Source organism: Schistocerca gregaria, chromosome 3 (assembly GCF_023897955.1).
Source record: "Schistocerca gregaria isolate iqSchGreg1 chromosome 3, iqSchGreg1.2, whole genome shotgun sequence".
NCBI classification, from domain to species: Eukaryota; Metazoa; Arthropoda; class Insecta; order Orthoptera; family Acrididae; genus Schistocerca; species Schistocerca gregaria.
Genome location: NC_064922.1, coordinates 944850178 through 944877967, shown reverse-complemented (window position 1 = coordinate 944877967; position 27790 = coordinate 944850178). Strand labels below are relative to the sequence as shown.

Sequence of the window (27790 nt, the reverse complement as noted above, 5' to 3'; positions counted from 1 at the left end):
CTATGTCACCTGTTTATGTTCTTCGCGAAAGGGGCAGGGTGGGCTGTCAAAGAAGTCTGGTTCTTCTCGGGTGCTCACAGCCATCTGTGGTTACAGCAGAAGCAGCCTCAAAATGAAAACATTTGTGTTCATAAATTATCATCCTCTTGACTTCGCAGATGGTTAGATACGTCTCATCTTCGTCCATTTGTTACTCATATACCTGTTAGACATGAACTTTATCACTTGTGTTATTTCCTCACAGTTGCAAACAAGAAACAGGTTTCCTATTCTAGGTGACGTCAGCAGATACCCAGTATGATAGCAGTTGCTGTGATATGGGATCCCAGTCTCCTGCACTACAAACTGTCCCAGTGAGCGAGCGTGTTGTCCTCTTGAACGGAAGTCTCTGTGCGGGGATGGAGAAAGACATCGGCAACGGCGAACTGCAAGCACTAAAGGTACTGTGAAACTTCTGCACAATTACAAAACAACAAACGCACCCTGCATTATATATTTACATAGTTATACACGATGTGGCATTTGAAACTGTTTTGGTATTATTTGGAAAACTGCAAATCAGATTAAAAAGAAAAATTGTATGTCTCGGAGAAGGACCTCCAATCACACCAAACTCCACCCCCCTGCCCCACCCCCAAGGGGAGGGAGAGGATTCAGATTCTCTCAGAAACAAGCGTAACTTCTGCAGTAATTTTTTATTCAGTGTGTTATAGATAGCGCTGTAATCGACAAAAATCAGATTGCGTTAAAAACTGTTTAAGAATGTTAATATTTAAAGAAATACCCATCAGATCAGGACCCCCAGGAAATAGGCTGCCGTTCTAAGATCTTCAATACGAAACCGGTTTTGTAGCAAAAAAGACTCCGGAACGCAATTGCTTTGTCCACATGTTTGGTGTAATTTATTTCACATATGTCCCTCAGATTGCTTCAGCCAATGGGGATTCTTTACTTACCAATAACGCGTATTATGCCGTTTCAATTGAATGCGATTAGTAAAAGTTGATACATCACAGAAAATTATCTGTGAAATAAAATCATCATAGGCTGCTAGTTGTTGTCGTATCCGACTGCAGATGTTCAAGCGGTTATAAAAGTCTACCTCATGTAGTTCTTGATGTCGACGATAAGTAACGTGAATGGAATTTGCGTACATGCAATATGTGCAGAACACTTCTTTGCGAAATATTTGTCGAGAACTAAAGTGTTTTTCAAAACTTATGGAGAGCATAAAAACTATGCGCATCTCCCATGTTGAATTCTAATTCTGTTTCGGACTGACCGTGTTCTGCGTGGCAAGTTAAATCTCTGTTTTTAGATGATACACTTCATAGTATTATATTGTTATCTAGTCCATTCTTCAGTCCATACTTTGGTAATGTGGAAGCCATCTCTCCCAGCGACCTTTTCTGTTTTAGGTGGTAGTCGTCGAGAGCAAAATCAGTTGTGGTTTGCGTCACCAGTATTTTGATGGATTGGTAGATTTTTATTATTCCAGATGTTTTTTTTTGTACTCGTTCGCGAGAGTATTTATGCGTTGTAGTTGACGTGGTGGAATGTGCCTTCTTACTGGTAGACGTTCCGTAGGTGTTGATTAATGGCACCAGCAGTCATTCTTATGGTGTTATTTAGCTGGACGTCTGTTTCTGACGCATGTGGACTACTTAGCTAAACTGGAGCACAATAATCGTCGCTTGAGAAAACTGGAATCAAAGCAGAGAAACGTAGGGTGGAGGCCAATGCTCCCCAGGTTGTGACACACATCTTTTGGATGAAGTTGTTTCTCCTTTTCAGATTTTCAGGTATTTTTTATAGGTGATCTCTAAAAGAGAGGGGTCTATCTGGGGTTACCCCAAGATACTTAAGTGTTGTATTGCAAGTGTAATGTTTTCAAATTGTGTTTTGCTTTTTCTTCTGGTGAGTTTATTAATTAGGTGAAAGCAGGAATCCTCTTTTTTGATGGCATTAGATTGGAGTCACCATTTGGGAAAGTTCTTTCACAGAATAACTAGATCTCCGATAGAATTGCTTGTGACTGTTAGATGAAGCTATACCTTGTTGCAAGTATTTAGTCGTTGGCGTAACCAAACTTCCTTGATTTTGTTTTTGGTATGTCTGTTTTGTGCAAACTGAAGAAAAATGGAGCAAGAGCTGATACCTGCGGTACATCTTTTTTTTATTTACTTGGAGATCTGATGTCGTATACCAAGACTACTTGGAACACTCGGTCGTTTAGCATATTGTCGATTAGTCGAGATGTTGGTTTGCAAGGAATTACATGAAAAAGCTTGTATATCACTTCTGTTCGGACTGTATTGTTGCCCATCGATAGGTGAATGAACGCAGCTGCGGTTTTAAGTTTACTTTGAAATCCTGGCTCGTTGGAGGTGGAGAGTAACAGAATTTGATTTATGCAACTTCATTTTGGCGGAATGCCTGCTTGTTCAACTGGGACTGTTTCAAGTAATATTGGACTGGGTTTATTATCGATAAGCCGTTCAAGTAGCTTGTAGGTCACACTTAGCAGGGCTATTCTTCGACAGCTCTTAGGGTTATCAGCTGATTTGCCAGGTTTTAGGTAATATTGCGATTATCTTTGAGCTTTTAAATTCTTGCGGTATGTTATAAAATCAAAGCATAGAAAGCAAAGGACCACAGAGCAGTAAGTTGATGCAGTCTTTCTCCAGTATAGTTAGTGATGCACCTCTCGCATATGTGTGCGTTTATGTGTTTATTCAGATCCCCATTGTACTGCAATGGTTTTTAAATGCTCGTTATTACGCTTTCGTTGATGTTTTTGCAGCGCACTTAAAATCAGTTCACATCATATCTTTGTGTACTCTAAGGCTGACAGATTTACCGCATATTGTTCGTCAAGTAATACACCATCAGTGCATACTACCACTTGCGGCGTGACGGGGTGGGTCCTCTGCGTTTTTGTTAACGCTATCGCTCAGTCCACCTACCTCAATAGGATTCTTGCCGATGTCCCTTCACTCTGTGGTAGCAGATACGTGCTAGGCAGTGTAGAGCAGCGTTGATGAAACCACCACCTAATACCTACCACGCAGAGGCCTTGTAACTCTAGTTGAAAGTCAGTTCTTGAAAGTCCATGATTAAAAGATAGGGCGTTCGGGATCTTCAGTCTACCGGCACAAAAGCGTTTAAAATTAGATTGACTCTGCTTTTTATTCATACTGAAACACATGAAATGGCTATCAAGTCCGTATTTAGTATGGTAAAACGTTATCATTCAAAGCTCACTGTCTGTATAACAAATATTCACTAGAAAAACACCCATAATTTCAGTAAGTCCGACCCGACTAATTATCACGTTCGACCAGTCACAGACCCACAACTATTAGCGAATTAAACATTCGGTCGTTTCAGCGGTCTTGTTCGTAATAGGCGCTCGCCAAAATATTCCGTACAGAGTACGAAACACGCCACGCGGAGTTTTTACTACGACCAGAAAGTTCACACGCTCATATCTCTCAAACTATTTAATTTAGAAACACCAAACTTTCATCAAATTGTTCGGCCACGACATGTTCGAACCGAAATCAGATCAGTATTTCTTATCTTACAGAGTATCTTTAAGGAGCGACCTGACATCGTGCTATCCGTAGACCGGCTATCAAGCGACTCTCTCTCTCTCGAGGTACTCTCCTATATGCCCACTCCTCCTTTTGCACGGAAACAGCTTAATTATGATCGGCTGTTGATGTAAACGTTCTATATCGTTTTCGCGGCAAGTCTTGCCTTATCCAGTCACTTACTTGATATTAATTAATGTCAGTAACTTCAAATTCTTGTATTTTGTCTAATCAAAATAAACGAAGTGCGAAATATTCTTCAAATTGATAAATAAACTTACTCTGCCTCTAATTGTGGCCACTTTTATACAAAAGCAAGTGCACACCTGAATCGTGGTTGCATCGTAACTTTCACACGGTTCATTATTTCAAGGTTTTATGTAAAATGAAATATTAAATTTTAATATTTGTCCAACATACACTCTCTCAATCATTCTCACGCATTCACCCAGAAAAATATAATCAAATAATAACTTTGACCGATTTTCGTATTACGTAATGCACAGTGACTAAAGTTTTTTAAAAAATCCTAATTAATTGGTTTTTATGCACTGCTAACTTTGGAATGGCTTCAAATGATAATGAAAGTCAATCTGTCATTATTCCTAACTTGGTTCTAAAAAACAAGTGTAGGTTTTAGGACTCTTAGGTAATTCTCTTTACCTTCATAAGTATACTAAATAAAAATCTGAAATTTTGACTGCATCATACCATTAATAACAAAAGGCTGTGTACCAATTTTGAACAAAATTGGATAATAAATATTGATTATTTAGATTCGTAGAGGGTATGAATCTTCATATCGACTGAATGTTACCCTATGCAGTTCTTACAATGTCATCTCGTAGAAACTTGCTGCGTTACGCACTATCGCATTTTTTTGGAGTTGCCTTTATCGACGGTGACTGTGCATTGTCCGCCACACACCCACGGAAGTTACCGTATGTACCTTCACTTAAGGGGTCAGCAGGTTCCTGGAACAAAATATACATTAATAAATGCTCGCGCTATTCAAACTCAATATTAGCCTCCTAATTCCTGTTCACATACAATGTAGGACAGTCGCTACACTTGTAACCACTTTCGTGTTGTCAACACATGTCTCCTTCCAAGGCTGGTTCATTTAGCGCTATTAACCAAAAAGAATCGCTACAATGCTCACTTAAAGAAGAAGCAGCAGAGGAAAATAATAGTTCCATACTACGACACGTACAGACACATTATATTGTGAACTGTCTCTGCATTGTGAGTCTACGAACATGTGGAACAATGTATGTGTACGACTGGAAGCTGAAAGTGGGGAAAGTTGGATCAAGGCAGACAATGATGACGGAACCCGCTGTTAATGGTTGCTGTGTGTCTGAGGGAGGGATGGACAGTTCGCTAGTCGCAGCGGAAAACGCTCTACGTGAGGTCACTAATCCGAGTAATAGGCCAATTTGTAAAGTTCCTTAACCCAAATGTTCTGTTCCCTTGTGCGTTGATCGTAGCAACATGAGTTCTCTCTTTGACACGCTATTGCAGCAAGACGTTTCATCAACCAGTATCCTGTGGGAAGATAGGCATTGCCCAAAACGACAGCAAATAAAGCTATTGATTCTTCAGCTATCGACGACCTCAAAAAATTTACATTATTCCAGTGAAAAAATCCATAGTTACTTGCATATCGTGGTATATAAGAAAGATTGGAATATTAAAAACATGGAAACATAGTGCCCTCTTTGCATGTTATCATTTTCTAACATCTAGTTTTGATGTTTCAAGTCGTTTACGAAATACGATGGCTGGCCAGGGTGGCAGAGCGATTCTAGGCGCTACAGTCTGGAACAGCGCGACCGCTACGGTCGCAGGTTCGAATCCTGCCTCGGGCATGGATGTGTGTAATGTCCTTAGGTTAATTAGGTTTAAGTAGTTCTAAGTTCTAGGGGGACTGATGACCTTAGAATTTAAGTCCCATAGTGCTCAGAGCCGTTTGAACCATTTCTCAAATACTATGGATGTTACGAATATTTTATTCTGGCTTTATCATTTGCCTGTGCAAGCAGATCACACTGTACTACCTAAAACCATTTTCTCGAGACTGCAGATAGATATAGATCCTCTTCCAAATTTAAAGAATTATTCAATATCTTAGCTACATTTTGCAAGGAGCGATGTATGATCACTGTGCATCAAAACCAAACTCACAGCGAGTAGCTCAATTTTATAGGCAATTCATCATGAAGCAGTATGGAGCCATCACCAGCTTGCACAGTGTCTAATTAACAACTTGGTCCATGGCTACTTGTGGTTTGTGGCACACTCGAAACCTACCAACTCAAATCTGGACTCATATGACCAGACCATGGTTTTTCATTCGTCTAGGGTCCAAAACCGATATTTCGCCGCACTGTCCTAACAGATACGTTCGTTGCACGTCCCACATTCACTTCTGCGCTACTTTCACGGAATGATCGTTGTCTGTTAGCTCTGTCAGTTCTATGCAAACGCCGCTGCTCTGGGTCGTTAAGTTGAGGCCGCCGGCCACTGCATTGTCCGTAGTGAGAGGTAATGCTTGCCGGCCGCTGTGGCCGAGCGGTTCTAGGCGCTTCAGTACAGAACCGCGCTGCTGCTACGGTCGCAGGTTCGAACCCTGCCTCGGGCATGGATGTGTGTGATGTCCTTAGGTTAGTTAGGTTTAAGCAGTTCTAAGTCTAGGGGACTGATGACCTCAGATGTTAAGTCCCATATTGGTTAGAGCCATTTGAACCATTTTGAGGTAATGCTTGAGATTTGGTATTCTCGGCACATTCTTTATATTGTGGCTATCGGAATGTAGAATTCCTTAATTTACGAAGTGGAACGCCCATGTGTGTAGGTCCACCTACCATTCAAAGCCTATTACTTCCCGTCGTTGCGCCCATAATCTCGTCGGAAGCCTTATCGCATGAAACACCTGATTACAAATGGCTGCTCCGCCAACGCACCACTCCTTTATACTTTTTGTACACTATACTACCGCCATCTGTGTATGTGAATATCGCTATCCTTTAACTCAGAATTATCCAAGTAATACACATTTATTAAAACAATTTACACTGGAATACTTGTCATTGAGTAATGGAGGATCTGTAGCTGCGTAACTTAAGTTCTGTATGCTAGCCTAACCTGAGACAGTGAAAGAGAACTATATATCTACACATGGCCAGCCAGTAGGAAAATATTCCTCACACACAGAAGAATAAGACTTGTTTTATGAACATGGGTATGGGAACACTTTGTTTACGTGTTAAAGCTCATTTTCTACTTTCCTTCATAATCATACTAAACATGAGAAACACACAGAAAGAGAAAATACCGATACAAAACAAACGTTTTCTTCCATGAAATCTGCAAAGCATTCTCTTGGTTATGTTTAGGCAAAATGTGCAGTATGTTTTAGTTCTTAGAAACATGGCCAGTGTTGTTGTTCCAATTGAACGACAGTAATGTTAACAAGTGACTAACATCCTAGCTTGTGTTGATATGCGAGTAACTGCATAGCTCCACTAGCACCACGTTCATAACATCAGATGTTTTGTGCTCATACTGGGCTGTGCAGGCACATCGTATCAGCTGTTAAGTTTTGACCCCAGACAATGCAAGGATGTAGAATCGACTATTTAGTATTCATCACGAACTTAGTTTCTGGAAAAGTACAATGGAAATGAACTCAAATGAAGAGTTAGCAGATACCAATTTGCTGTACGGATTAGCAGACGTAATGACCGTGGAGCTCAATGTTTGTCTCTGGAGGGATTTGCTGAGTGACAGTGTCCTGACCGGAAGACATTTTAAGCAATTGGTCTCAGGTTGCATGGGATGCTTAAGCCCCCTTCTCATGACTGCGGGAGGGCCAGAAGGACGAGGACACCTGAGCTGGATCTGGGACTCTTTCAGGCAGTTGACAATACCACCAGTGTCAACAAAAGGCAGTTAGCAGCGACGAGTAGTGTTGACCACATGACTGTCTGCAGAGTGCTACATTGAGAATCTTCTGTATTGGTACCATGTACAGCGTGTGCAGGCACTATCAAAAAATGGTTCAAATGGCTCTGAGCACTATGGGACTCAACTGCTGTGGTCATTAGTCCCATAGAACTTAGAACTACTTAAATGTAACTAACCTAGGGACATCACACATATCCATGCCCGAGGCAGGATTCGAACTTGCGACTGTAGCAGTCGCACGGTTCTGCAGGCACTATCAGCAGCATAATTATCCTGCATGGGTGCACACCTGCGAATGCTTCATTCAGCAGCGTGTCAAACCTCACTTAATGGAAAACAAGTAGTAGACCAAAGCAGGCGTCAGCGCATTTTCTTAGTGTGGGTTTCCTACCTCAGGGGCAAGTATGCACTCAGGGGGAAAACCTATTGTTCTTCTTTGATTGACAGGTACCTAATCTATTGCTCTGCGAAAAGGATACTTCATTTTGAATGACAGGCGCTTAACCTATTGCTCCCCTGCCCCCTTTCATTCCTGCCCCCCCCCCCCCCCTCAGGAAATATCACCCGTCACTGCTACAGTTACACTTTCAGATCTAAGTTACTGGATAGCCCCTCTCACTCTTGTCAATTTGATCGAGTACCTAATTAACTTGATCAATTAATTAAACTCTCCCCCTTTGGTAAGCTCTGTCCCCTTCTACACTCCCTCCTGGAAATTGGCAGGAAAAGAGACTCAGTTGATCAGTCATTTGGAGGGAATTTCGTTGCAGTGTGAGGAATATTCTTTATACAATGTATAGAATATTATTTAATTATTTATGGCAGTGTATGGAGTACAGTTTAATTGTTTAGTTAAAGAACTTGTCTGGAAATGGATTGCTGTGTATGGAATATATGGAAATTGGTGGAGAGGAGCATCTTATAACAGGAAATTCAAGGGTATATCGTTTATTTATAAAACGTCCAGTATGTGGGGTATGGATTTCTCTTGCTCATCATTCTCTGGTGTTTGTAAACATGTAAAATCATGTAAGAAATAATTACATGGGGCAAACATGTTGCATAACCTAATGTTCGGCAGTGTACTCTGTGTGTCTTAATCTAATATTTGGCCCTTTGTCGACACTTAACCTATTGTTCTGTTAAGTGGTCTTCCATGTCACCCTAATTTCCTTAAACTGTTGTGCCACCCTTGACACCAAATTAAGTAATTAGTTATGTCCTCCCACTATTTTCTTGTATACTTTACGAGTTTCACATACTTTTTAATGCCACTTCTGGCAGAATAATCATCCTAGGAAGTCGGTCACACATATACTTGATCACTGTACTTACAGTTAAATGTTGCTGTTGTGGCCTCAGTTGAATGACATTCGACAATGAGTGAAGTATTGGAAAAACACCCTGCTGATGGCGGTGGCTCTGCAGTAGAAATATCTGTACAGTTCTAATGACTTGACATAGCCTCGTGTTTTCTATCACAGTATTCCATGTCAAATCCATACCTACCTTACGACTGGACATAGTCACATGTCTAGTAATAAGGGAAGGACACATTTCATGTGGTGAATTGTGATTTCAACGCACTGAGGAGTACATCCGAACGTAAGTGGTGATAGATTCATTTCGTAAACAGCTGCATAAATAGCAATGCAATTGTTCAACTGGACCTGCTATAGTGTACAAACAGGACAGGTAATACGGCTGTAACAATACGTCCCCTCATCGGCACCCTAAGTGCACCCTCGCATTTTCCTCGTTGTTCTATCGATAGCGATGTTGATTAGAGAAAACCAACCCACATCGGTGATGCCTTTCCAAGCCTTACATCGACAGAGCAGTATTCATCATCACGTAGTGCCAGATGCCTGTCCTTCATAAAACTTGTTCGAGAGAACATTGGCAGGATGCAGCATCTACCAGAAGCTCTGATTAGAAGGCTTTGTCAGATGATATCCTAGGACTGAGGAGAATTGAGACATATAGCTGGTGTGAGTGTAGGCATACCATAACTTTTCGGGAACTGTACAATTATAAACAATAACTGCACTGTTTGTGTGAAATGTGTATATATTACAGTGCAATGTTACTGTGGCTTACGTTGTGGCATGACCAGCGAAACTGAGTGTGTCTCCTATCGTGAGGGATGTATAGATAGCACATTGATAACTGTGAGGGAATGAGACAGATTTTTACGAGATTATGTGCGTTATGGATACTTAAATTTGTTACAGAACCACAGCCATCAAGAGGACACATTACCTGTAATCGATTGGTGCCAGACTGCAGTGGCAATCGTAATATTTAATTGTAGTTATACCAGTAAGTGTATTCCGGCTTCCCAATATTCTTGTGAGTCTTGTATGTATTTGATGATCTGTAACTTTTGTGTGGTTTAACTGCCAGTGCAATATGGCGATGTGTACAAAACAGTTTTTTTGCCTCTGAAAGTCTCGTCTGCAGAAAACAATGGTGAACGGTGCTAACACATCGGCAGTGGCAGTAGTTTGTCGACTAAATTCAGTGATGCATGGGCTGTCCCGTTAGGAGTGATAGGAAGAATGCACACTGTGATATTCTGAGAAGCATTGCAACATCTCTCTCGGCGTGGGACCCACAGTGCTGCTATGTGTCATTGCACCAGCAACGGTGCCTAGGTAAACATGTGTTTTGACACGTATTTCTCAGGTCTCATGTATGAAAGAGATGCTGATGCCTCATGCTTGTGGGACCTGTATGGACACATGTGAGTGGCTCGGCAGTTGATGGCCGTGTCATCACTTTGCAGGGGCTGCCGATGCACCCTGACCTCGGCGTCGGCGTCGGGTGGCAGGAAGTGTTTTTTACTAGCGATCTTTTGTTTAAATTATATTTCATAGATTTTACTGACCAATAGGATTCCGCGAATTAAAAAAACTACCACATACATGAAAAGAATATCGATTTAATTAATTTGCATAAATTTTATATATCAAAATGCTGTTAGCAGTGTAATAGTTAAGGGGAGGGTGTGTGTGAGTGGGTGACACTTACCAGAACAGCAGGTTAAGTGCAGAACACTACATTAATTTGATTAAGTTTTATGTAAAATGCAGTAAAATAGTTTAAGGGGGTAAGTGACAAATAAGAATGCGCCAGAAATGGCGTTCAAAAGCATCTGAGATTCGAAAAGTGTATCAGAAAATGATTGGAGGACATAACTGAATACTTAATTTGGTATCATAGGCGGTACAATAGTTTAAGGAAATGAGGGTGACGTGGAAAACCACTAAGCATAACAATAGGTTAAGTAAAGACAAAGGGCCAAACTATAGGTTAAGGCACCTAGAGTACAGTGACGAACATTAGGTTATGCAATGTGTTTACCCCATGTAATTACTTCTTACATGATGTTTCCAAACACCAGAGAATGGTTCGCAAGAGAAATCCATCCCCCACAAACTGAATTTTTTTTTACCCTTGAATTTCCTGATATGAGATCCTTCCTCTTCACCAATTTCCATATATTCCATACACAATTATCGATTTCCAGACAAGTTCTTTAACCACACAAATAAACTGTATTCCATAGACTGCCATGAATAATTAAACAATATCCTATAAATTGTCTAAACTGTTTAAACAATATTCATCACACTGCAACCAAGTTCCTTCCAAATGACCGATCAACTCAGTCTCTTTTCCTGCCAATTTCTGGGAGGGAGAGTGGAAGAGGACAGAGCTTACAAGAGGGGGAGAGATTAATTAATTGATCAATTTAATTAGGTAGTCAATCAAATTGATAAGAGTGAGAGGGGTATTCATAACTCAGACCTGAAAAGTGTACCTGTAGCAGTGAGGGTGAGGTTTCCTGAGGGGGGACAGGAGTTGTAGGGTGTGGGGGAACAATAGGTTAAGTTCCTGTCAATCAAAATGAAGGATCCTTTTAGTAGAACAATAGGTTAAGTACCTGTCACTCAAAGGAGAACAATAGATTAAGTACCTGTCAATCAAAGGAGAACAATATGTTTGCCCCTGAGTGCAAACCTGCCTCTCAGGTAGGCAACCTGCACTAACAAAATGCGTTGATGGCTGCTTTCCTCTATTACTCAAATGTACTGTTCACTAATGAGGCTTCACTTCAACGTGCTAAAAGTTACTACAACATTAGGAGGCTATTGTAAATGGTGAAGGAGGATTTATTATTGATGACTGAAGTCTCTGTTATATGTATCTGTTGTGTTCATTAAAGTTACAGATAAATGCTATGAACTTGTGCATCAACCTAATAGCTGCTTGCATGAGGGCCAGAGTTGGACCATTGAAGCATCCAGTTTCTCTGAAATTCTCATGACCTGTTTGCTTGCAGCCTGCACATGTACACCATACCTACTAATATCCATCCCATTTGGATAATTTCTCCATGTTGCGTCATTTTTTAATTTTCTTTTCTTTTTTTTTTGGTCCTAGAGTGTATTGCTGCACAGTCGTTGTTAATCTCGAAATAGTAATGACATAATGCTGAACTCACAGAGCATATATGCTACTGGATGTAGTAGTAATATCTCAAACACCCAATACCGACACAAGTTAATCACATGCATATAGGAATTGAATTCAACAAACAAAGAAACCACGAATTGTAAGAGGAAACAGCAATAAAATTTACTGAGCGATTATACACAAAAATAACAAACTTAAATAAATAAAACTGATTGAAATATTTCGAAATAAATTAGGGTCAATGAGACTGCTAACTTTTGCTGCTGTGGTAATTTTAAACAGGACTAGATAACTCTACAGACACAAGAAAAACTATTTCCTACATGCTCTACCAGAAGACTGTGGCACTCGCTGCCTGATACTGCAGGTAAGTAAGTTTTGTAGGCACAAACAAAAAGTAAACGTCTACCTGTCTTGCTGGGGACTCATTACCGCTCCCTATCAGTGAGGGCGTTAGTAACACCGGCGTTCCGTTATTCATTTTCAGGAGAGGACAGGAATCCCAGAAAGCAACACAAAAACAAAGGCCTCTTCAGCATTCGAGGAGGTGCTGGAAGCCATTGGCTCCAGGGGGAAGTTCCAGACGAGACTAAACATCGTCTTCGTTTGTTTTGCCTCATGCTTTGACCTGATGAGTGTCAACGTGTTCTACTTGGCTATGCAGACTCCAGATCACTGGTGCTACGTGCCTGGCAGGGAATTTTCCAACCTTTCGATTGAGGAGTGGAAGAACCTCACCATACCGAGATTTGTAGTGGTAAATGTTTTAGCTTTCATCGATCGAATGTTCCGTCGGTTCTTGGTAGAATCTTTGAGACTTTATGGATGAAAACACAATACTTATGTAATATTATATAGTATTTATTATTTATTTCACAAATCGGTTTTTGCCTTTTATGCAATCATCAGGTACAAAGGTATGTGGTGCAGTGAAGTTTTATTGGATATTTTAAACTAGTACATCTGCAGAGTATCTCAATTTCCAGAAATGAAAAATGTTAACGTTAGATTTAAGAGTAAAACAAGAGGGACCGTTTCAGTGTAAATGCGATATAAGATTATGTAACTAAGATAAAATAAAGAACGAAGGACGAACATTCTTCAAGTAAATTAAATTAATGAACGTATGTCCACCAGACCAAGATTAGTACTGAATGACAAGGCGCAGCTCCCTTAGCCGCCACTTCTAACTGCAGATGCTACTCATAATCCCATCCAGGCCATGTCGTACATTCCTCCCCTTACTCGCACGCCCCATTTTCCTCTATTTCAGTTACTATAATTTCTCATGTTGTATGAAAAAAATACATTGTGTAATCACATATGACTGGCTCACCTTCTTAATTTCTTTAATACAACTTGTCTGTTTGTAACGTAGGAGCTATTAAAGACAAAATAATTTTTTTCAGCCACATCTTTGGAATATGTTAACGAATTTTACTGTTGAATTTATTTTCTTCTAAGAACAACTGTTGTAATTTGTATGTAGCTAATGTGTTACATGTTTTACCTTGATTAAATGGTTGTACATCGCATTTACACTGAAATAATTCCTGATGTTTTATTCCTAAACCTAACTTCGGAAATGGAGATAATCTGTAGATGCACTAGTTTAAAGTATTTGATCCAACAAAATTTCACTGTATCACATACTTTAACTTTGTACCTGAAGATCACGTAACAGCTGAAAACCGGTTTGAGAAATAAATAATGTATGTTGTAGGATATTACACCACCGTTGTGTATATTGTTATTCAAATTTTGGCTTTCATCTACTACACTTGGCTGTTAATTCCATGGTAGGTGAAACACAGTAAGTACAGCTTATTATAGGTGTGTGTATCGCATAAAATGATAAAAGATGGCATAGACCAATCCTGGTTTAACGTTATCATTCGGAATATGTAGCGTAAACAGAAAACGTTGCACTTTCAACATTAAAAAGTAGTATACTGTTGGCGAAGCTTGCTTACTGAAACATGGGACATGTGCAAAGGGTGCAACTAGTTTCAGAGTCAGATCTCGGAGAAAAATCTATCAGAAAATCCAGAGAAGTTTCGGTTCTATGACACGTCACGTTGTCTGACCACCGTACGCACAAAAATAAGCACTACCGGTACTGAAAAGCAGTTTAGACCATTCATTGCGAAGACTGCTCCAGGAAAATTTCTATTACAAACAACTTTATGCGGAGGGTAACTATACCTCAGAGTCATTGTGAATAATAATAACAATACTCAACACTCAACAGCCATTGAAATTATAACAATTAAAAAGTCAAGAATGGTGGGGTTCACGATTGTTCCACTCCTCATCGGCGATTCGGCGATTCGGCGTAGATCCCTCAGAGTGGTTGGTGAGTCACGTCGTCCATATACACCCCTTTTCAATCTATCCCAGGCATGTTCGATAGGGTTCATGTCTGGAGAACTTGCTGGTCACTCTAGTCGAGCGATGTAGTTATCCTGAAGGAAGTCATTCACATGATGTGCGCTATAGGTGCTCGAATTGTCGTCCATGAAGACGAATGCCTCGCCAATATGCTGCTGATAAGGCTGCAATATCCGTCGGAGGGTGATATTCACGTATCGTACTGTAATATAAACACTTGTTGCTAACCGCAGATTCGTTGGAATCGGTAACTGGAAATGAGCGATACAGCTTAATTCTAGTGACCGGTTCCAACATTTGTTACTTTTTTAAGTTTCCATTACTAGTGCACTGGCGTTTCATTTACGATTTCTGTGTCGGTTTCTCCACATTTCATGGTCCTGTTCTTTTTTATTTTTGATTTACGTTATTATTTATTTCATGTTTCCCGTTGTTGTGTTACATTTTAATTTCTTCCAACCCCTAAACCCTCACTTTCCTGCAGTAGTCTTGTTAATTCGATAATTATTTGATAATAAATTAACGCTATTTTGCAATAACACGATTTCAGAAAGTGATATACTGTAATAGATTTACAGGTTCTCTGTACTTTTTTCACTCACATAAACAACAATAATAATTTATTTCAGACAAGTGTGCTCCTGTTGTTTTATTCTTATTCGCTTCCATTACCTTCACATCTTTTCAACATAATTCATGGCAGAGTAATTAGTCATGTCAACTGTGATTGTAATTTTATTGTATGCTACGTTCGTTTGTTTCCGAATATGATAGTTGCTTTCAGAGATTGCCCCTGTGTAGAGTCTTTGCCTTAGGTATGACGTCATTGCTCAAGGCCGACGGGTGACATCGGACATTAGAATTAATCCAAAATGCCATGTCAGAACAAGAGGGAAATGCATGAGTGCCCAAAGTATATTACTGATGCGAATTTTAGTGAGTATTTCAAAAGCTTTAAAAGAAATCTGTGAGAAATTATTTATAAAGTAAAAAAGAAAAAACTGCAAATATTTTGTTATTACCACCAAGCTGCGATAAAGCATTATTAATTTACTCTTTCTATAAAATTAACAGCTCCTTAGGATGAACTGTGGTTTTATACAGTTGTAAATAAAATCAAGAAAACTAGCTTACTTTAAACTGACAATATTACGTCATGTTATGTAAACTTAATCTGCAGGAAGATAAATAAACACACATCTTACAAATATAATTTCATGACCACCGCTCTGTGAGCACATCATTTTCAAAACAAAGAAAAAAGCATTTTACTTACATTATACAAGTAGCATCTCGATTTTGTTGTTCAATCTTTACGCCTTGAATTCACAAGCCACCTTTTACGCCGATCTATATCTGAATGAAACCAATAAAACTTATAGCGACCATTTCTGCTATTATTTGAGCAATTTGGAGCTGCACACTCAACCGTTTGACGCTGTGGAACAATAAAATTAAGCAGAATTCGTTGCTTCACTTTCGTACGCCACGTGATGCACACAACACTGTCTTCGGATTGGTATTCAAAATAGCGAATTGTTCAGCTCGGTATACCCAGTGCCTCATCTCTGACAATGACGTCACTGTCCGCGCTGCCGAGTGAGGCGACTGTCTATACTGCGGTGGGGCGGGCAACGACATTACAGTCTGTCAGTCCAGGTTTTTCAGCATCTCAATGACCCTGTCGGCTGACCCGTTGGTCGAACAAACCTGTGACCATTTGCGCTGCCCTATTTCCTTACATTTGATAACACCTGTAGTCATATTTCGTGTAGGTCCTACTCAGTTGAACAATATTCTGGACATACGAATGTTTTGTAAGCAGTCTCATTTGTATCCCCGATGAATCTTCCCAGTATCATACGAATGAACCAATGTATACCACATGGTTCACATACGACTGAGGTTTTGTTGTCATTCCATTTGTATTTATTTGTACTGTAGTCGTAGGATTAGACTATTTGCGTTTTGTGAAAATCAAAAATTTACGTTTCTGCACCTTTAAAGCAAGTTGTTAGTCCTTGCACGGCCTTGAAACTCTGACTAGGGATAGTGGTTGTCGAAATAACCGGTTTTCGATTATATCGGTTTTTTCCACGCAGTTTAACCTATTAAAACCGCTGAAAATAACCAGCTTCTGAAATAACCTATTTTCGGTCTTTTATTCCTATTATTTCCTGTAATAAATGTAGATATCGAACTAAGATTGAGAAATTTTGACGTTTTCCAAAATAACCAATACACCAAACCAGTGCAAATTGTGCGAATAAAAATTACTCCTTTTAAAAAAATGTTTATTTAAAAACAAAAAATTTTAGCATAGCTTCTATGGCTAACAGATACTTCGATTTTTTTACTCGGTTATTAGTGAAAAATAAAAAACGCCTGTTATAACAGAGACCATAGAAATACAAAAAAATACTGGTTATCCAAAACTAAAATACCAGGATCGGTTATAAATGGTCCGTTTTTCCCATGCCTAGCTCTGACTGTTCGTGCAGGTTTCTTCATTACAGATAAACGAATCACTTACAAAAGATGTGAAGTTACTATTTATATTGTCTTCCAGGTCGTGAATATATTGTGCAAATGGCAGCAGATAATTCAGAGGATGTGGAGTTAAATGGAAATTTTAAGATATTAGGGTATGCACATGATCTAAACATCATTAGCGATAGGAAAGAATCTGTAACAGCAAATGCGAATGCGTTAATCAAGGCTAGTGAAAATGTAGGTCTAAGGATAAGTGAAGACAAAACGAAATACCTGGTTACTATTAGAATGCCAACAGCAGTAGATCAGGAAATGTTAAGGGTTTGAGACATGCAGTTTGAAAAAGTCAACACTGTTATGTATCTAGGCGTGGACATTACTTCGAGAAATGAGTTTGAATCCGAACTGAAGAAGAGATTACGGGCGGGAAATGCGTGCTACTTCTCACTGAACAGATTACTTTCATCACGGATATTGTCTAGGAATTTAAAGATTAGAATATACAAAATTATTATTCCACCAGTAATGCTGTATGGGTGTGAGACTTGGTCTCTCACTGTGCAAAATGAAAAGCCGTTTCGAGTATTTGAAGACAAAATTTTAGGAAAATTTTCGGAGCAAAAAGGCATGACATTAGCGGAGAGTAGCTAAAACTGCATAACGAAGAGCTTCACGAACTCTATTCAAGCCCTGACATAATCAGTATTATTAAATCACGTAGGCTGCGATGGGTGGGTCACGTAGCTCGAATGGATGAGGGCAGGGCAGCGCGCAGAGTACTGGTAGGGCACCTAGAGGGAGAACGTCCTGTGGGGAGACCGAGGCGTAGAGGGCAGGACAATGTGAAGGCTGATTTGAGGAGCCTAGGTACTGAAGGCGAATGGAAGGAAATAGCCCAAGACGGGGACAGATGGCGAAAATACGTTGCTGCGGTAATGGACTCTCGAGTCCGGTATGACCAGTGAGCGAGTGTGAGGTCGCGAATATACAACAAGAATAGCAAGGGACTCAACGCATTTCCTTGAGCACACTTGGAGGTACTTCTACTCTGTGTATGGTTCTCCATCCAAGACAACATCCAGAGTTCCCACTAACAAGAAATCCAATTTCGTCCGATATTCTATTTCATTTTTGGTGTACTTGCTTGAGTAGGCTTTGACGTGATACTGAGTCAGATTCTTGGAGGAAACAAAGAATTACAGACCAACATTACTGAAGTCCGCCTGTCCCGTAGGCCAGAGCTCATTATGAGCAGGAACATTGTGATTGTCCTGGAGAAACAGAAAACAGAAGCTTACCTCCACACTCAGTTCTTATGATGATGAGGGAGTGATGGGAGCAAGTCAGATACCATTTTCACGAGAATACACCGTGCGGAGTAGAAAAAGAAGATTAGGATTTTACATCATGACGGAACAAGCTCGCCAGAGCTACTAGGGTAGGGGAATAAACGATTTAATTAAACCAGGGTCCGATTGAGGTGGTGCACTGATGACAAATAGCACTCGTACAAAGGGCGTTCAAAACGTTTTGCACAGTCGTCTCTAATTTTTTTTATTTTTTGCAGGAGGAGAATGAAATTTTTTGGGATCATACTTGGAACATTTAGCTATACATTGAGTCTACTTAATGTAGCCTCCAACAGCTGTGACACATCTGGCCCAACCTTCTTTCCATGATATAAATACACGTTGGTAAAATTCTGGGGATTGACTTTTACACCATCGCTTGACGCAGGAAATAAGGCCTTTCTCACTATCAAATGTTTTACCACTCAGGTCGGCCTTCAGACCACCAAAGAGGTAAAAATTATAAGGAGAGAAGTCCAGACTCTAGGGAGGAGGAACAATTTTCCAACCCATTTCTCTGATTTAATCCTGCGTCATAAGGGCTCTATGTTGGTTTGGCATTGTCATGGTGTAGTCTGACGAGCTGACCCTGAAGCTGTAGTCTGTGGGTCTTGATGGCACGTCGCAGCTTCTCCTATGACAAACAGTAAAGGTCCCAGTTAATTGTGGAGCCAGATTCCAAAAGGTCAATGAAAATGACACCACACTGATCACAGAAGAAGGAGGCCATCGCCTTTCGGCCTGCTATTCGTGAAAGTCTTGGTTTCTTCCTCTGAGGGGAACCCGGATGACGCCACTCCATGGATTGGATCTTGCTCTCAGGTTCGGACAGAAACAACCATATTTCATCCTGGGTAACACTGTTTCCACTCTTCAGTGAATGTCTTCATGAGGCCCTCGCACACATTTTTCCTCATTTCTCTTGTCAGTAATCTAGGCACCCAACGTGCACATATTTTTCTGTACCCTAGTGACTGTACCAGTGATATCACACTACCCATTGACAAACGAGTCATTTCAGCAAGCTGTCGTGTCGTCACACATCTGTCATTTTGGATGATTTGATCAATGGTCTCCTTATTCACATCACTCAGTGGCGTCGATGGTCTAACGGATTTTGGATTGTGCAGTAGCGAGAAATCACCTTCTTTAAACCTCTGCAACCACCGCTGGATACTGCTGCGATCCACTGTGTCCTCCCCATGAACATGGAGCATCTTCCTGTGAATCAATGTGACAGAGTCATCATCCTTCTTGAAGAGGAACTCCATCACTGACCGTTGCGCAACCTGACAGCTGACACCTTCTCCACGGTCCATTATGGCTCATCTGTAAATAAAAGAAAATGCTTTTATACACCAACTAACAGCTAGGTGTTCCAAGCACATTCACAAAAAAATTCATTCTCCTCCTGCAAAAAATAGACTTTGGAAAACGTTTTGAACGCCCTTCGTATTTGGGAATACAAATTTAGGTTACCTGTGATTTCCGTAATTCACCCAAGACAAAATTTGGGATCGTTCGTTTGGATGGCTAAGCCTGATTCCCTTTCCTTTTCTTCCATAATACGATTAATCACTACGCCTCTAACACCCTCGTCGACGACAAAAAGTTAAACCATCTGATCGTCTTCCAAGAAGCGGATAGCTGGATGGGAATTTGAACCTTCGCCATGTCATGAACTGTTGTTCTTGTTATTGTGGTCTTCAGTCCAACGACCGATTTGATGCCGCCCCCCCCCCCCCCTCCTCCTCCATCCCACTCTATCTTGTGCAAGCCTCTTCGTCGCCGAGTAACTGCTGCAAGTCACATCCTTCTAATTCTGCTTACTGTATTCATCTCTGGGTCTCTCTTTTCGGTTTATATCCTAGACGCTTCCCTCCAGTGCTAAATTGGTGATCACTTAATGCCTCAGAAATTGTCCTACCAACCGATCCCTACTTCTAGTCAGGTTATACAATACATTTCTCTTCTCCCGAATTCTATTCAGTACCTCCTCATTAGTTACCTGATCTACCCACCCAATCTTCAGCATTCTTCTGTAGAACCACATCTCCAAAGCATCTACTCTCCTCTTGTCTAAACTATTTATCGTCTGTTTCGCTTCCATACATGGCTACACACTATACAAATACTTTCAGAAAGGACTTCCTGACACTTACATCTGCACTCGATGTTAACAAATTTCTCTTTTCCAGAAACGATTTTCTTGTCATTGCCACTCTATATTTTATATCCCTCCTACTTCGACCATCGTCAGTTACTTTGCTACCCAAATAGAAAAACTCCTTTACTACTTTAAGTGTCTCATTTCCTAATCTAATTTCTTCAGCATCACTTGATGTAATTCGACTACATTTCCTTATCCTCGTTTTGGTTTTGTTGATGTTCATCTTACACTCTTCTTTCAAGACACTATCTATTCCGTTCTACTGCTCTACCAAGCCCATTGCTGTCTCTGACAGAATTACAATATCATCGGCAAACCTCAAAGTTTTAATTTCTTCTCCCTGGTCTTTATTGCCTACTCCAAATTTTTCTTTTGTTTCTTTGACTGCTTGCTCAATATACAGATTGAATAACATTGGGGGTAGGCTACAATTCTGTCTCAGTCGCTTCTCAACCACTGCTTGCCTTTCGTGCCCCTCGACTGTTACAACTGCTGTCTGATTTCTGTACAAATTGTAAATATCTTTTCGCACCCTGTATCTTACCCTGCTATCTATAGAATTTGAAAGAGAGTATTCCAGTCAGCATTGTCCAAAGCTTTATCTAAGTCTACAAATGCTATAAACGTAGGTTTATCTTTCTTTAACTTAGCTTCTATGAGAAGTCGAATGCAACTACAAAGCGCTAAACGTTCCACTACCTCGAGCAGTGTTTAGTCGGGAACCACTTCATGAGGAAACAAACAATTACAAAATGTCAAGAAGTATGCTTTCAGTGATTTTCCTTTTTTTATCTTGCTTTTGATACAACAACTTCAGACGCGCACCAATCGGTCAAGTTGGCAAGAAGGAAGACATCGCTAAGTGGCATTGTTGACTTAAGGATTCCGCGAGTGGCCTAAGAAAATTTCGAGAAAACCTAGATGCGACTGGTCGAAGAATTTTTAATTAATATAAGTCAATACGTTGTAATGGATCGTAAAAGTTTAACAGAAAGTAAACAGGTATTAGGTGTCCTTAAGGAAGCGTAAGAAAACCATTAATACTATCTAAGGCATGATACTTGACTTTCGGAAGCCTTTTGATACAGTTCGATACAGACATCTAACGAACAAAATACGAGTGTGCGGAATGTCACGGCAGCACCACCTATCACGAATAGACAACAATGGTTGATTTAAATGTGCATAATTTTTCCCGTGTAATCTGAATTTTTTGTCATCATTCTTCTGACTGGTCTGATGGGGCCCACCATTAATTCCTCTTCTTAGCCAACTTCAGACGTACATTCTCGCATATTTCTTTCTCAAATTACGGCCTATGTTTGATACTAGTAGTCTTCTCTTGGTCAGGAATGTCCTTAATCCCTTAACTTCATCTACTTCATGATCATCAATCCTCATGTTAAGTTTCTCGTTGTTCTCATTTCTGCTACTTGTCATTACTTTCGTCTTTCTTCAATTTACTCTCAATCCATATTCTGCACTCATTCCATTCAAAAGATCATATAATTCTTCTTTACTCTCACTGAGGATAGCAATGGCATCATAGACATCCTTTCAAGTTCAATTTTTAATTCCACTCCTGGACCTTTCTTTTATTTTCATCATTGTTTCTTCGATGTACAGATTGTACAGTAGGGGCGAAAGACTACATCCTTGTCTTACACCTTTTTAATCCCAGCATTTAGTTCTTGGTCGTTCACTCGTGTTATTCCCTCTTGACTATTGTCCATATAGTATATTACCCATCTCTCCTGTGGTTAGGAGGTGACCAGTTGTAGCACTGCCTTACTAATGTTAACTTTCAACAAGAACATTTATTTCGTAGTATGCATCGTTTTCGGGATACAAACCACCTGTATAGAAATGACTTAATCGATAACGTCAGAAGTCCATGAGGCAATTCGTGAATGATGCTGTTGTGTACAGGAAGCACACAACGTTAGAAAATTGGAGCGAAATGCAGGATGACCTCTCGAGGATCAACGTTTGCTGGAGGGATTGGTGGTTTACCATGAAGATCAATAAATATAACGTATTGTGCATAAATAGGTAGAAAGGTAAATTACTGTATTATTACACAATTGCAGAATAATCACTAGGAGCAGTTACATCAATAAAATATCTAGGAGTAAGCGTACAGAAAGATTTAAAGTGGAGCGACAATAGAAAACTAATCGCAGATAAGGGAAACGACAGCCACATTCATTGAAAAGGAACCTAGGAAGTACAGCCACCCTCTAAAAAGATAACTTACAAAACCCTCGTTCCACCAATACTTCAATATTGCTCATACGTCTGCGACCTGCACCAGATATGATGGATGCAGAAAACAGAGTAGACCCAAAGAAGAGCATGTAACGCCGGAAGTGCATATCTTCCTATTTTCATCTATTGTACTATAATTTTTTTCCTTATTTCGTTACCTGTAGATAGGAAATTTCGGTGTCTTTAAACATTGTAATTGTTTTAGAATTTGTATATATATATATATATATATATATATATATATATATATATATATATATATATGTGTGTGTGTGTGTGTGTGTGTGTGTGTGTGTGTGTCGATGTATAATTGGTTTGTTTTGCAAATATTATTTGTATTTTTACGCTGGGTCTTGTCTAGGGAAAACTATGCTATCGAACGATAACATCGATAGGTCGTGTGGAGAACCAAAGTGTTTAGGGTCTTGGGTAGTGTTAACTGTGCCGCGTGGAGCGCGGGTAGAGCAGAGTCTGGCTGGAGTAGGGCGGTGGAGCAGGTGTGTTGTGTGACACTCCCACGAGTTGCAGCGCTTTAAGGGTTTGGCAGCATGTAACTGCGCTCTACTTGCTACGATAGTTTCTGGAACGGTGTCGCGGACGAGAAACATTAGCTGGCACACATCAAGAGCCTGTTTCACATGGTAACCATGTCGAGAAGAAGGCGCGCCAACATCCAGCCTCTACAACAGCTACGGCCGACAATAAGTGATTGTCGCCATCTCCTCGATCGACGACTTGAAACCTTCATTCAACCAACAAGGAAGACTGAAAGCATGTAAAGTTGTAGAACTGTATGGCAGACCTCAGCTTTTGAAACTGGTCAATTTATGTCACAAATTACAGCAACTTAGCATGAACCTGTGTTGCTCATTGTCCCAATTGCATTACCAAGCAGGGTCCCTTCCTTTTCCGAAATGAACTCGAGTATCGTTAAAATTCAAACGCCAGCATTAAGGTAATATCGTTCGATTACACTGCTTTAATTTCAAAGTTCAGTTAAGGTATTCATAGCTATATTTAGATTACACAATCACAAATTAAGAGTGAGAGTTTTGTTACCATATTTTAGCTTACTTGTGGCTGAAGCTCAGCTTGGTACGTACTAAATTTTACTGTTTTTAATTGTTGAGAATCATTTAATTCAAGTTCAAAATTAAATCTCATAGATTTAAATTGCATAGATTCAAGTAGCTTTTGAAATGATTGTTGAGGTAGCCCAAGACTAACCTTATATTATTGAATTTCGTAGTGCTTCAGAAACAAAGATGACTATTAATTTCAGTCACTAAATTAACTTTCAATTTTCCAGTTTTATTAATTCTTTTGCTAAATTAAGTCAGAGTGTAGAGAAATTTATTACTTCTTACAAACATTCAGTTTTCACACAACACATGTCAAACTTCAGTTGCCACGCTTTTAGTGCTAATTACATGTGCAATAACCTTCCTTTTTCAGTTATTATAGTAGTTGTCCATAGGACTGGCGACAGTAATTTTCCCCATATCTCAAATATCTAATTAAAGCCACTTAATTGTTAACATAACGACTGCACATTTACTTTCTTTACTAACTTCACCCTTTTTCAAAGTTAATTTCCACCAGTTTAACTTGCATTTTTCCTTTCATTTAGATGTAACCCTTTCCTCCCTCTTTACCGACAGATTAACTTCGGGGACGATTGCTTTTTCCAAATATCCATTAGGTGCATGCGGTTTAATTTTTACTGTCATTAAGGTCGATAAGTCAGGGAGAGGTTACAAGCAGCACATTTCGTTATAAATTCAGTAACCCAAAAGCATCATGGAGATGCTAAGCCAATTCCAGCAGTAGCTTCGACTAATAGAATTAGTGGTGAAAGTTCCATTAGAATTTGTACAGGGTCGGGTAAATGTGCAACCTCGTCGGTTTTCGGCTCAATAATGTGCCTTAGAGGTGGTTACACAGTGCTACGTTTATGTCCCTTTGGCCAACTTCGCTGTAGAGTCCTTAGATTTTACTGACTTATCTAGAAAGCAATGGTAATTACAGAATACGGCAACATCTGCAAATAAAATTAATAATGTAGGTAGTTAAGTAACTGGACAAGTAGTTATTGAAATTGAACACAGTTTATTTTAACAAATCAAGTAGAATTCACTTGCAAATGGCGGTCTTACAGTAGAAGAAATAAGACAGAAAGAGTTTTAACAAGAACAGTCCGTCTGCAAGAGTCACGTATGTGTCCAGTGAAGCTAGCAACACATCTTATCTGAACAAAGAGAACTATCATTCCAAGGAAACATTACACTTGGGCGCTCTGTTTCGAAGTCCGGAAGCGTCATAACTTCACGAAAATTGGAAATTAAAGGCCCTCATTTAATTCTGCCCTCATAGAAAATCGGTAATAAAACGGTCAAACAATATGTATTTAATTACTCTTGAGCGGCGCCAGTTGGCAACAAATTACTTCAAACAGAGTTTTGTTCACAGCAGCAGATCGCGACTCTGCAAAATATAATGGGTCAAATCGCTTCAGTGTCTTGACACCTATGTAGAGTTTTCGCAGTCTGACTACACGTATCATCCGTCAATGATGAATTAAGTTACAAGATCAACACACAGCATAAAACTTGGTCTTTCACACACGGAGTGGCCGATATGTCGCACAGAAGTTGTCTCCAGCACTGCCTATCCCGAACTCATTACCCAAGCCGGGACCACAGCTGAGGCACAAAAGACCCCGCGCCACTGACGCGTCTCCATTACAGAGTGTGCTGACGTCACACTTCTATGTTCCTTACAGCGAAAATTGCTTTTATGGCGATCGTTCAAATATGGCAAATAAAACATGTGGTTGTTTGCCGCCTGGAAACCACTGGTTCTCTTATTAGTGAAAAATTCATATTGAAACCTTTGGCAATACTGGTTTACACAAAGAAAACGTGTTTAAATAAACATAAAACTTAAAGGGGACAGTTGTTCCGAAACGCCCTAAACAGTATACGCTATTCCTTCTGTAATTGTTCTTGGCAGTCTGCGAGTACACTGCTGCCACACTCTGACAACAACCTGATACATGTGCAGCCCGCATCTCTGTAATATGAGAAATAAGAAACCTCCATGTTTTAATACATCAACAAGTCTCGACTTGTCCGGGACCTTAATGTAAGGAGATTCACACATCTCAGCACAGCCCCGTCCCCTTACATAATCATGTTTTCACTTCTGATTATACCATTTAGATTCAGAACCAGTCTTGACTCGTCTGAGACCTTGCTGACTAAGAATACACACACGTATAGCAAAGGGGGGCAGAGGGGGACGAAGGGGTGGGGGAGAGGGGCAGCGAGTTTCAAGACCCATATCCCTCTGGTTCCTGGAATCTCGGTTGTTGTTGTTGTGGTCTTCAGTCCTGAGACTGGCATGACACAGCTCTCCATGCTACTCTAACCTGTGCATGCTGCTTCATATGCCAGTACCTTCTGTAGCCTACATCCTTCTCAATCTGTTTAGTGTATTCATCTCTTGGTCTTCCTCTAAGATTTTTACCCTCAACGCTGCCCTCCAGTAATAAACTGGTGATCCCTCGACGCCTCAGAACATGTCCTACCAACCGATCCCTTCTCCTAGTCATTCATCTGTAGCATCACATTTCGAAAGCTTCTATTCTCTTCTTGTCTAAACTATTTATCGTCCATGTTTCACTTCCACACATGGCCACACTCCATACAAATACATTGAGAAACGTCTTCCCGACACTTAAATCAATACTCGATGTTAAGAAATATCTCTTCTTCAGAAACGCTTTCCTTGCCATTGCCAGTCTACATTTTATATCCTTTCTACTTCGACCATCATCAGTTATTTTGCTCCCCAAATAGCATAACTCCATTACTACTTTAAGTGTCTCATTCCCTAATCTAATTCCCTCAGCATCACCCGACTTAATTCGACTACATTCCATTATCCTCGTTTCGCTTTTGTTGTTGTTCATCTTATATCCTCCTTTCAAGACACTGTCCATTCCGTTCAACTGCTCTTCGAAGTCCTTTGCTGTCTCTGACAGAATTACAATGTCATCGGCGAACCTCAACGTTTTTATTTCTTCCCCATGGATTTTAATACCTACTCCGGACTTTTCTTTTGTTTCCTGTACTGCTTGCTCAATATACAAATTGAATAGCATCGGGGAGAGGCTACAACCCTGTCTCACTCTCTTCCGAACCACTGATTCCCTTTCATACCTCTCGACTCTTATAACTGCCATCTGCTTTCTGTACAAATTGTAAATAGCCTTTCTCTCCTGTATTTTAAATTCGCCACCTTCAGAATTTTAAACAGAGTATTCCAGTCATCATTGTCAAAAGCTTTCTCTAAGTCTACAAATGCTAGAAACGTAGGTTTGCCTTTCCTTAATCTTTCTTCTACGTTACGTCATAGGGTCAGTATTGCCTCACGTGTTCCAACATTTCTACGGAATCCAAACTGATCTTCCCCGAGGTCGGCTTCCACCAGTTTTTCCATTCGTCTGTAAAGAATTCGCGTTACTATTTTGCAGCTGTGACTTATTAAACTGGTAGTTTTCATTTTCACATCTGTCAACACTTGCTTTCTTTGGGATTGGAATTATTATATTCTTCTTGAAGTCTGAGGGTATTTCGCCTGTTCATACATCTTGCTCACCAGATGGTAGAGCTTCGTCAGAACTCTCTCTCCCAAGGCTGTCAGTAGTTCTAATGGAATATTTTCTACTCCCGGGGCCTTGTATCGACTTAAGTCTTTCAGTTCTCTGTTAAACTCTTCACGCAGTTTCATATCTCCCATTTCATCTTCGTCTACATCCTCTTCCATTTCCATAATATTGTCCTCAAGAACATCGCCCCTGTATAGACCCTCTATATACTCCTTCCACCTTACTGCTTTCGCTTCTTTGCTTAGAACTCGGTTTCCATCTCTTCAGCTCTTGATATTCATGCACGTTTTTCTCTTTTCTGCAAAGGTCTCTTTAATTTTCATGTAGGCACTATCTCTCTTACCCCTCGTGAGATAAGACTCTACATCCTTACATTTGTCCTCTAGCCATCTCTGCTTAG

The 27790-nt window shown here is 40.1% G+C and overlaps 1 protein-coding gene across 1 annotated transcript in view; it reads left to right on the top strand.

Moving 5' to 3' along the window:
- The first annotated feature begins 398 nt into the window (after positions 1–398).
- LOC126355718 (solute carrier family 22 member 7-like) overlaps positions 399–27790 on the top strand; it is a 46804-nt gene continuing 19412 nt past the window's right edge. The window contains exons 1-2 of the mRNA XM_050006086.1: positions 399–440; positions 12535–12725. Coding sequence (XP_049862043.1) covers positions 399–440; positions 12535–12725 — 233 coding nt within the window. The remainder of the gene's footprint in view (positions 441–12534; positions 12726–27790) is intronic.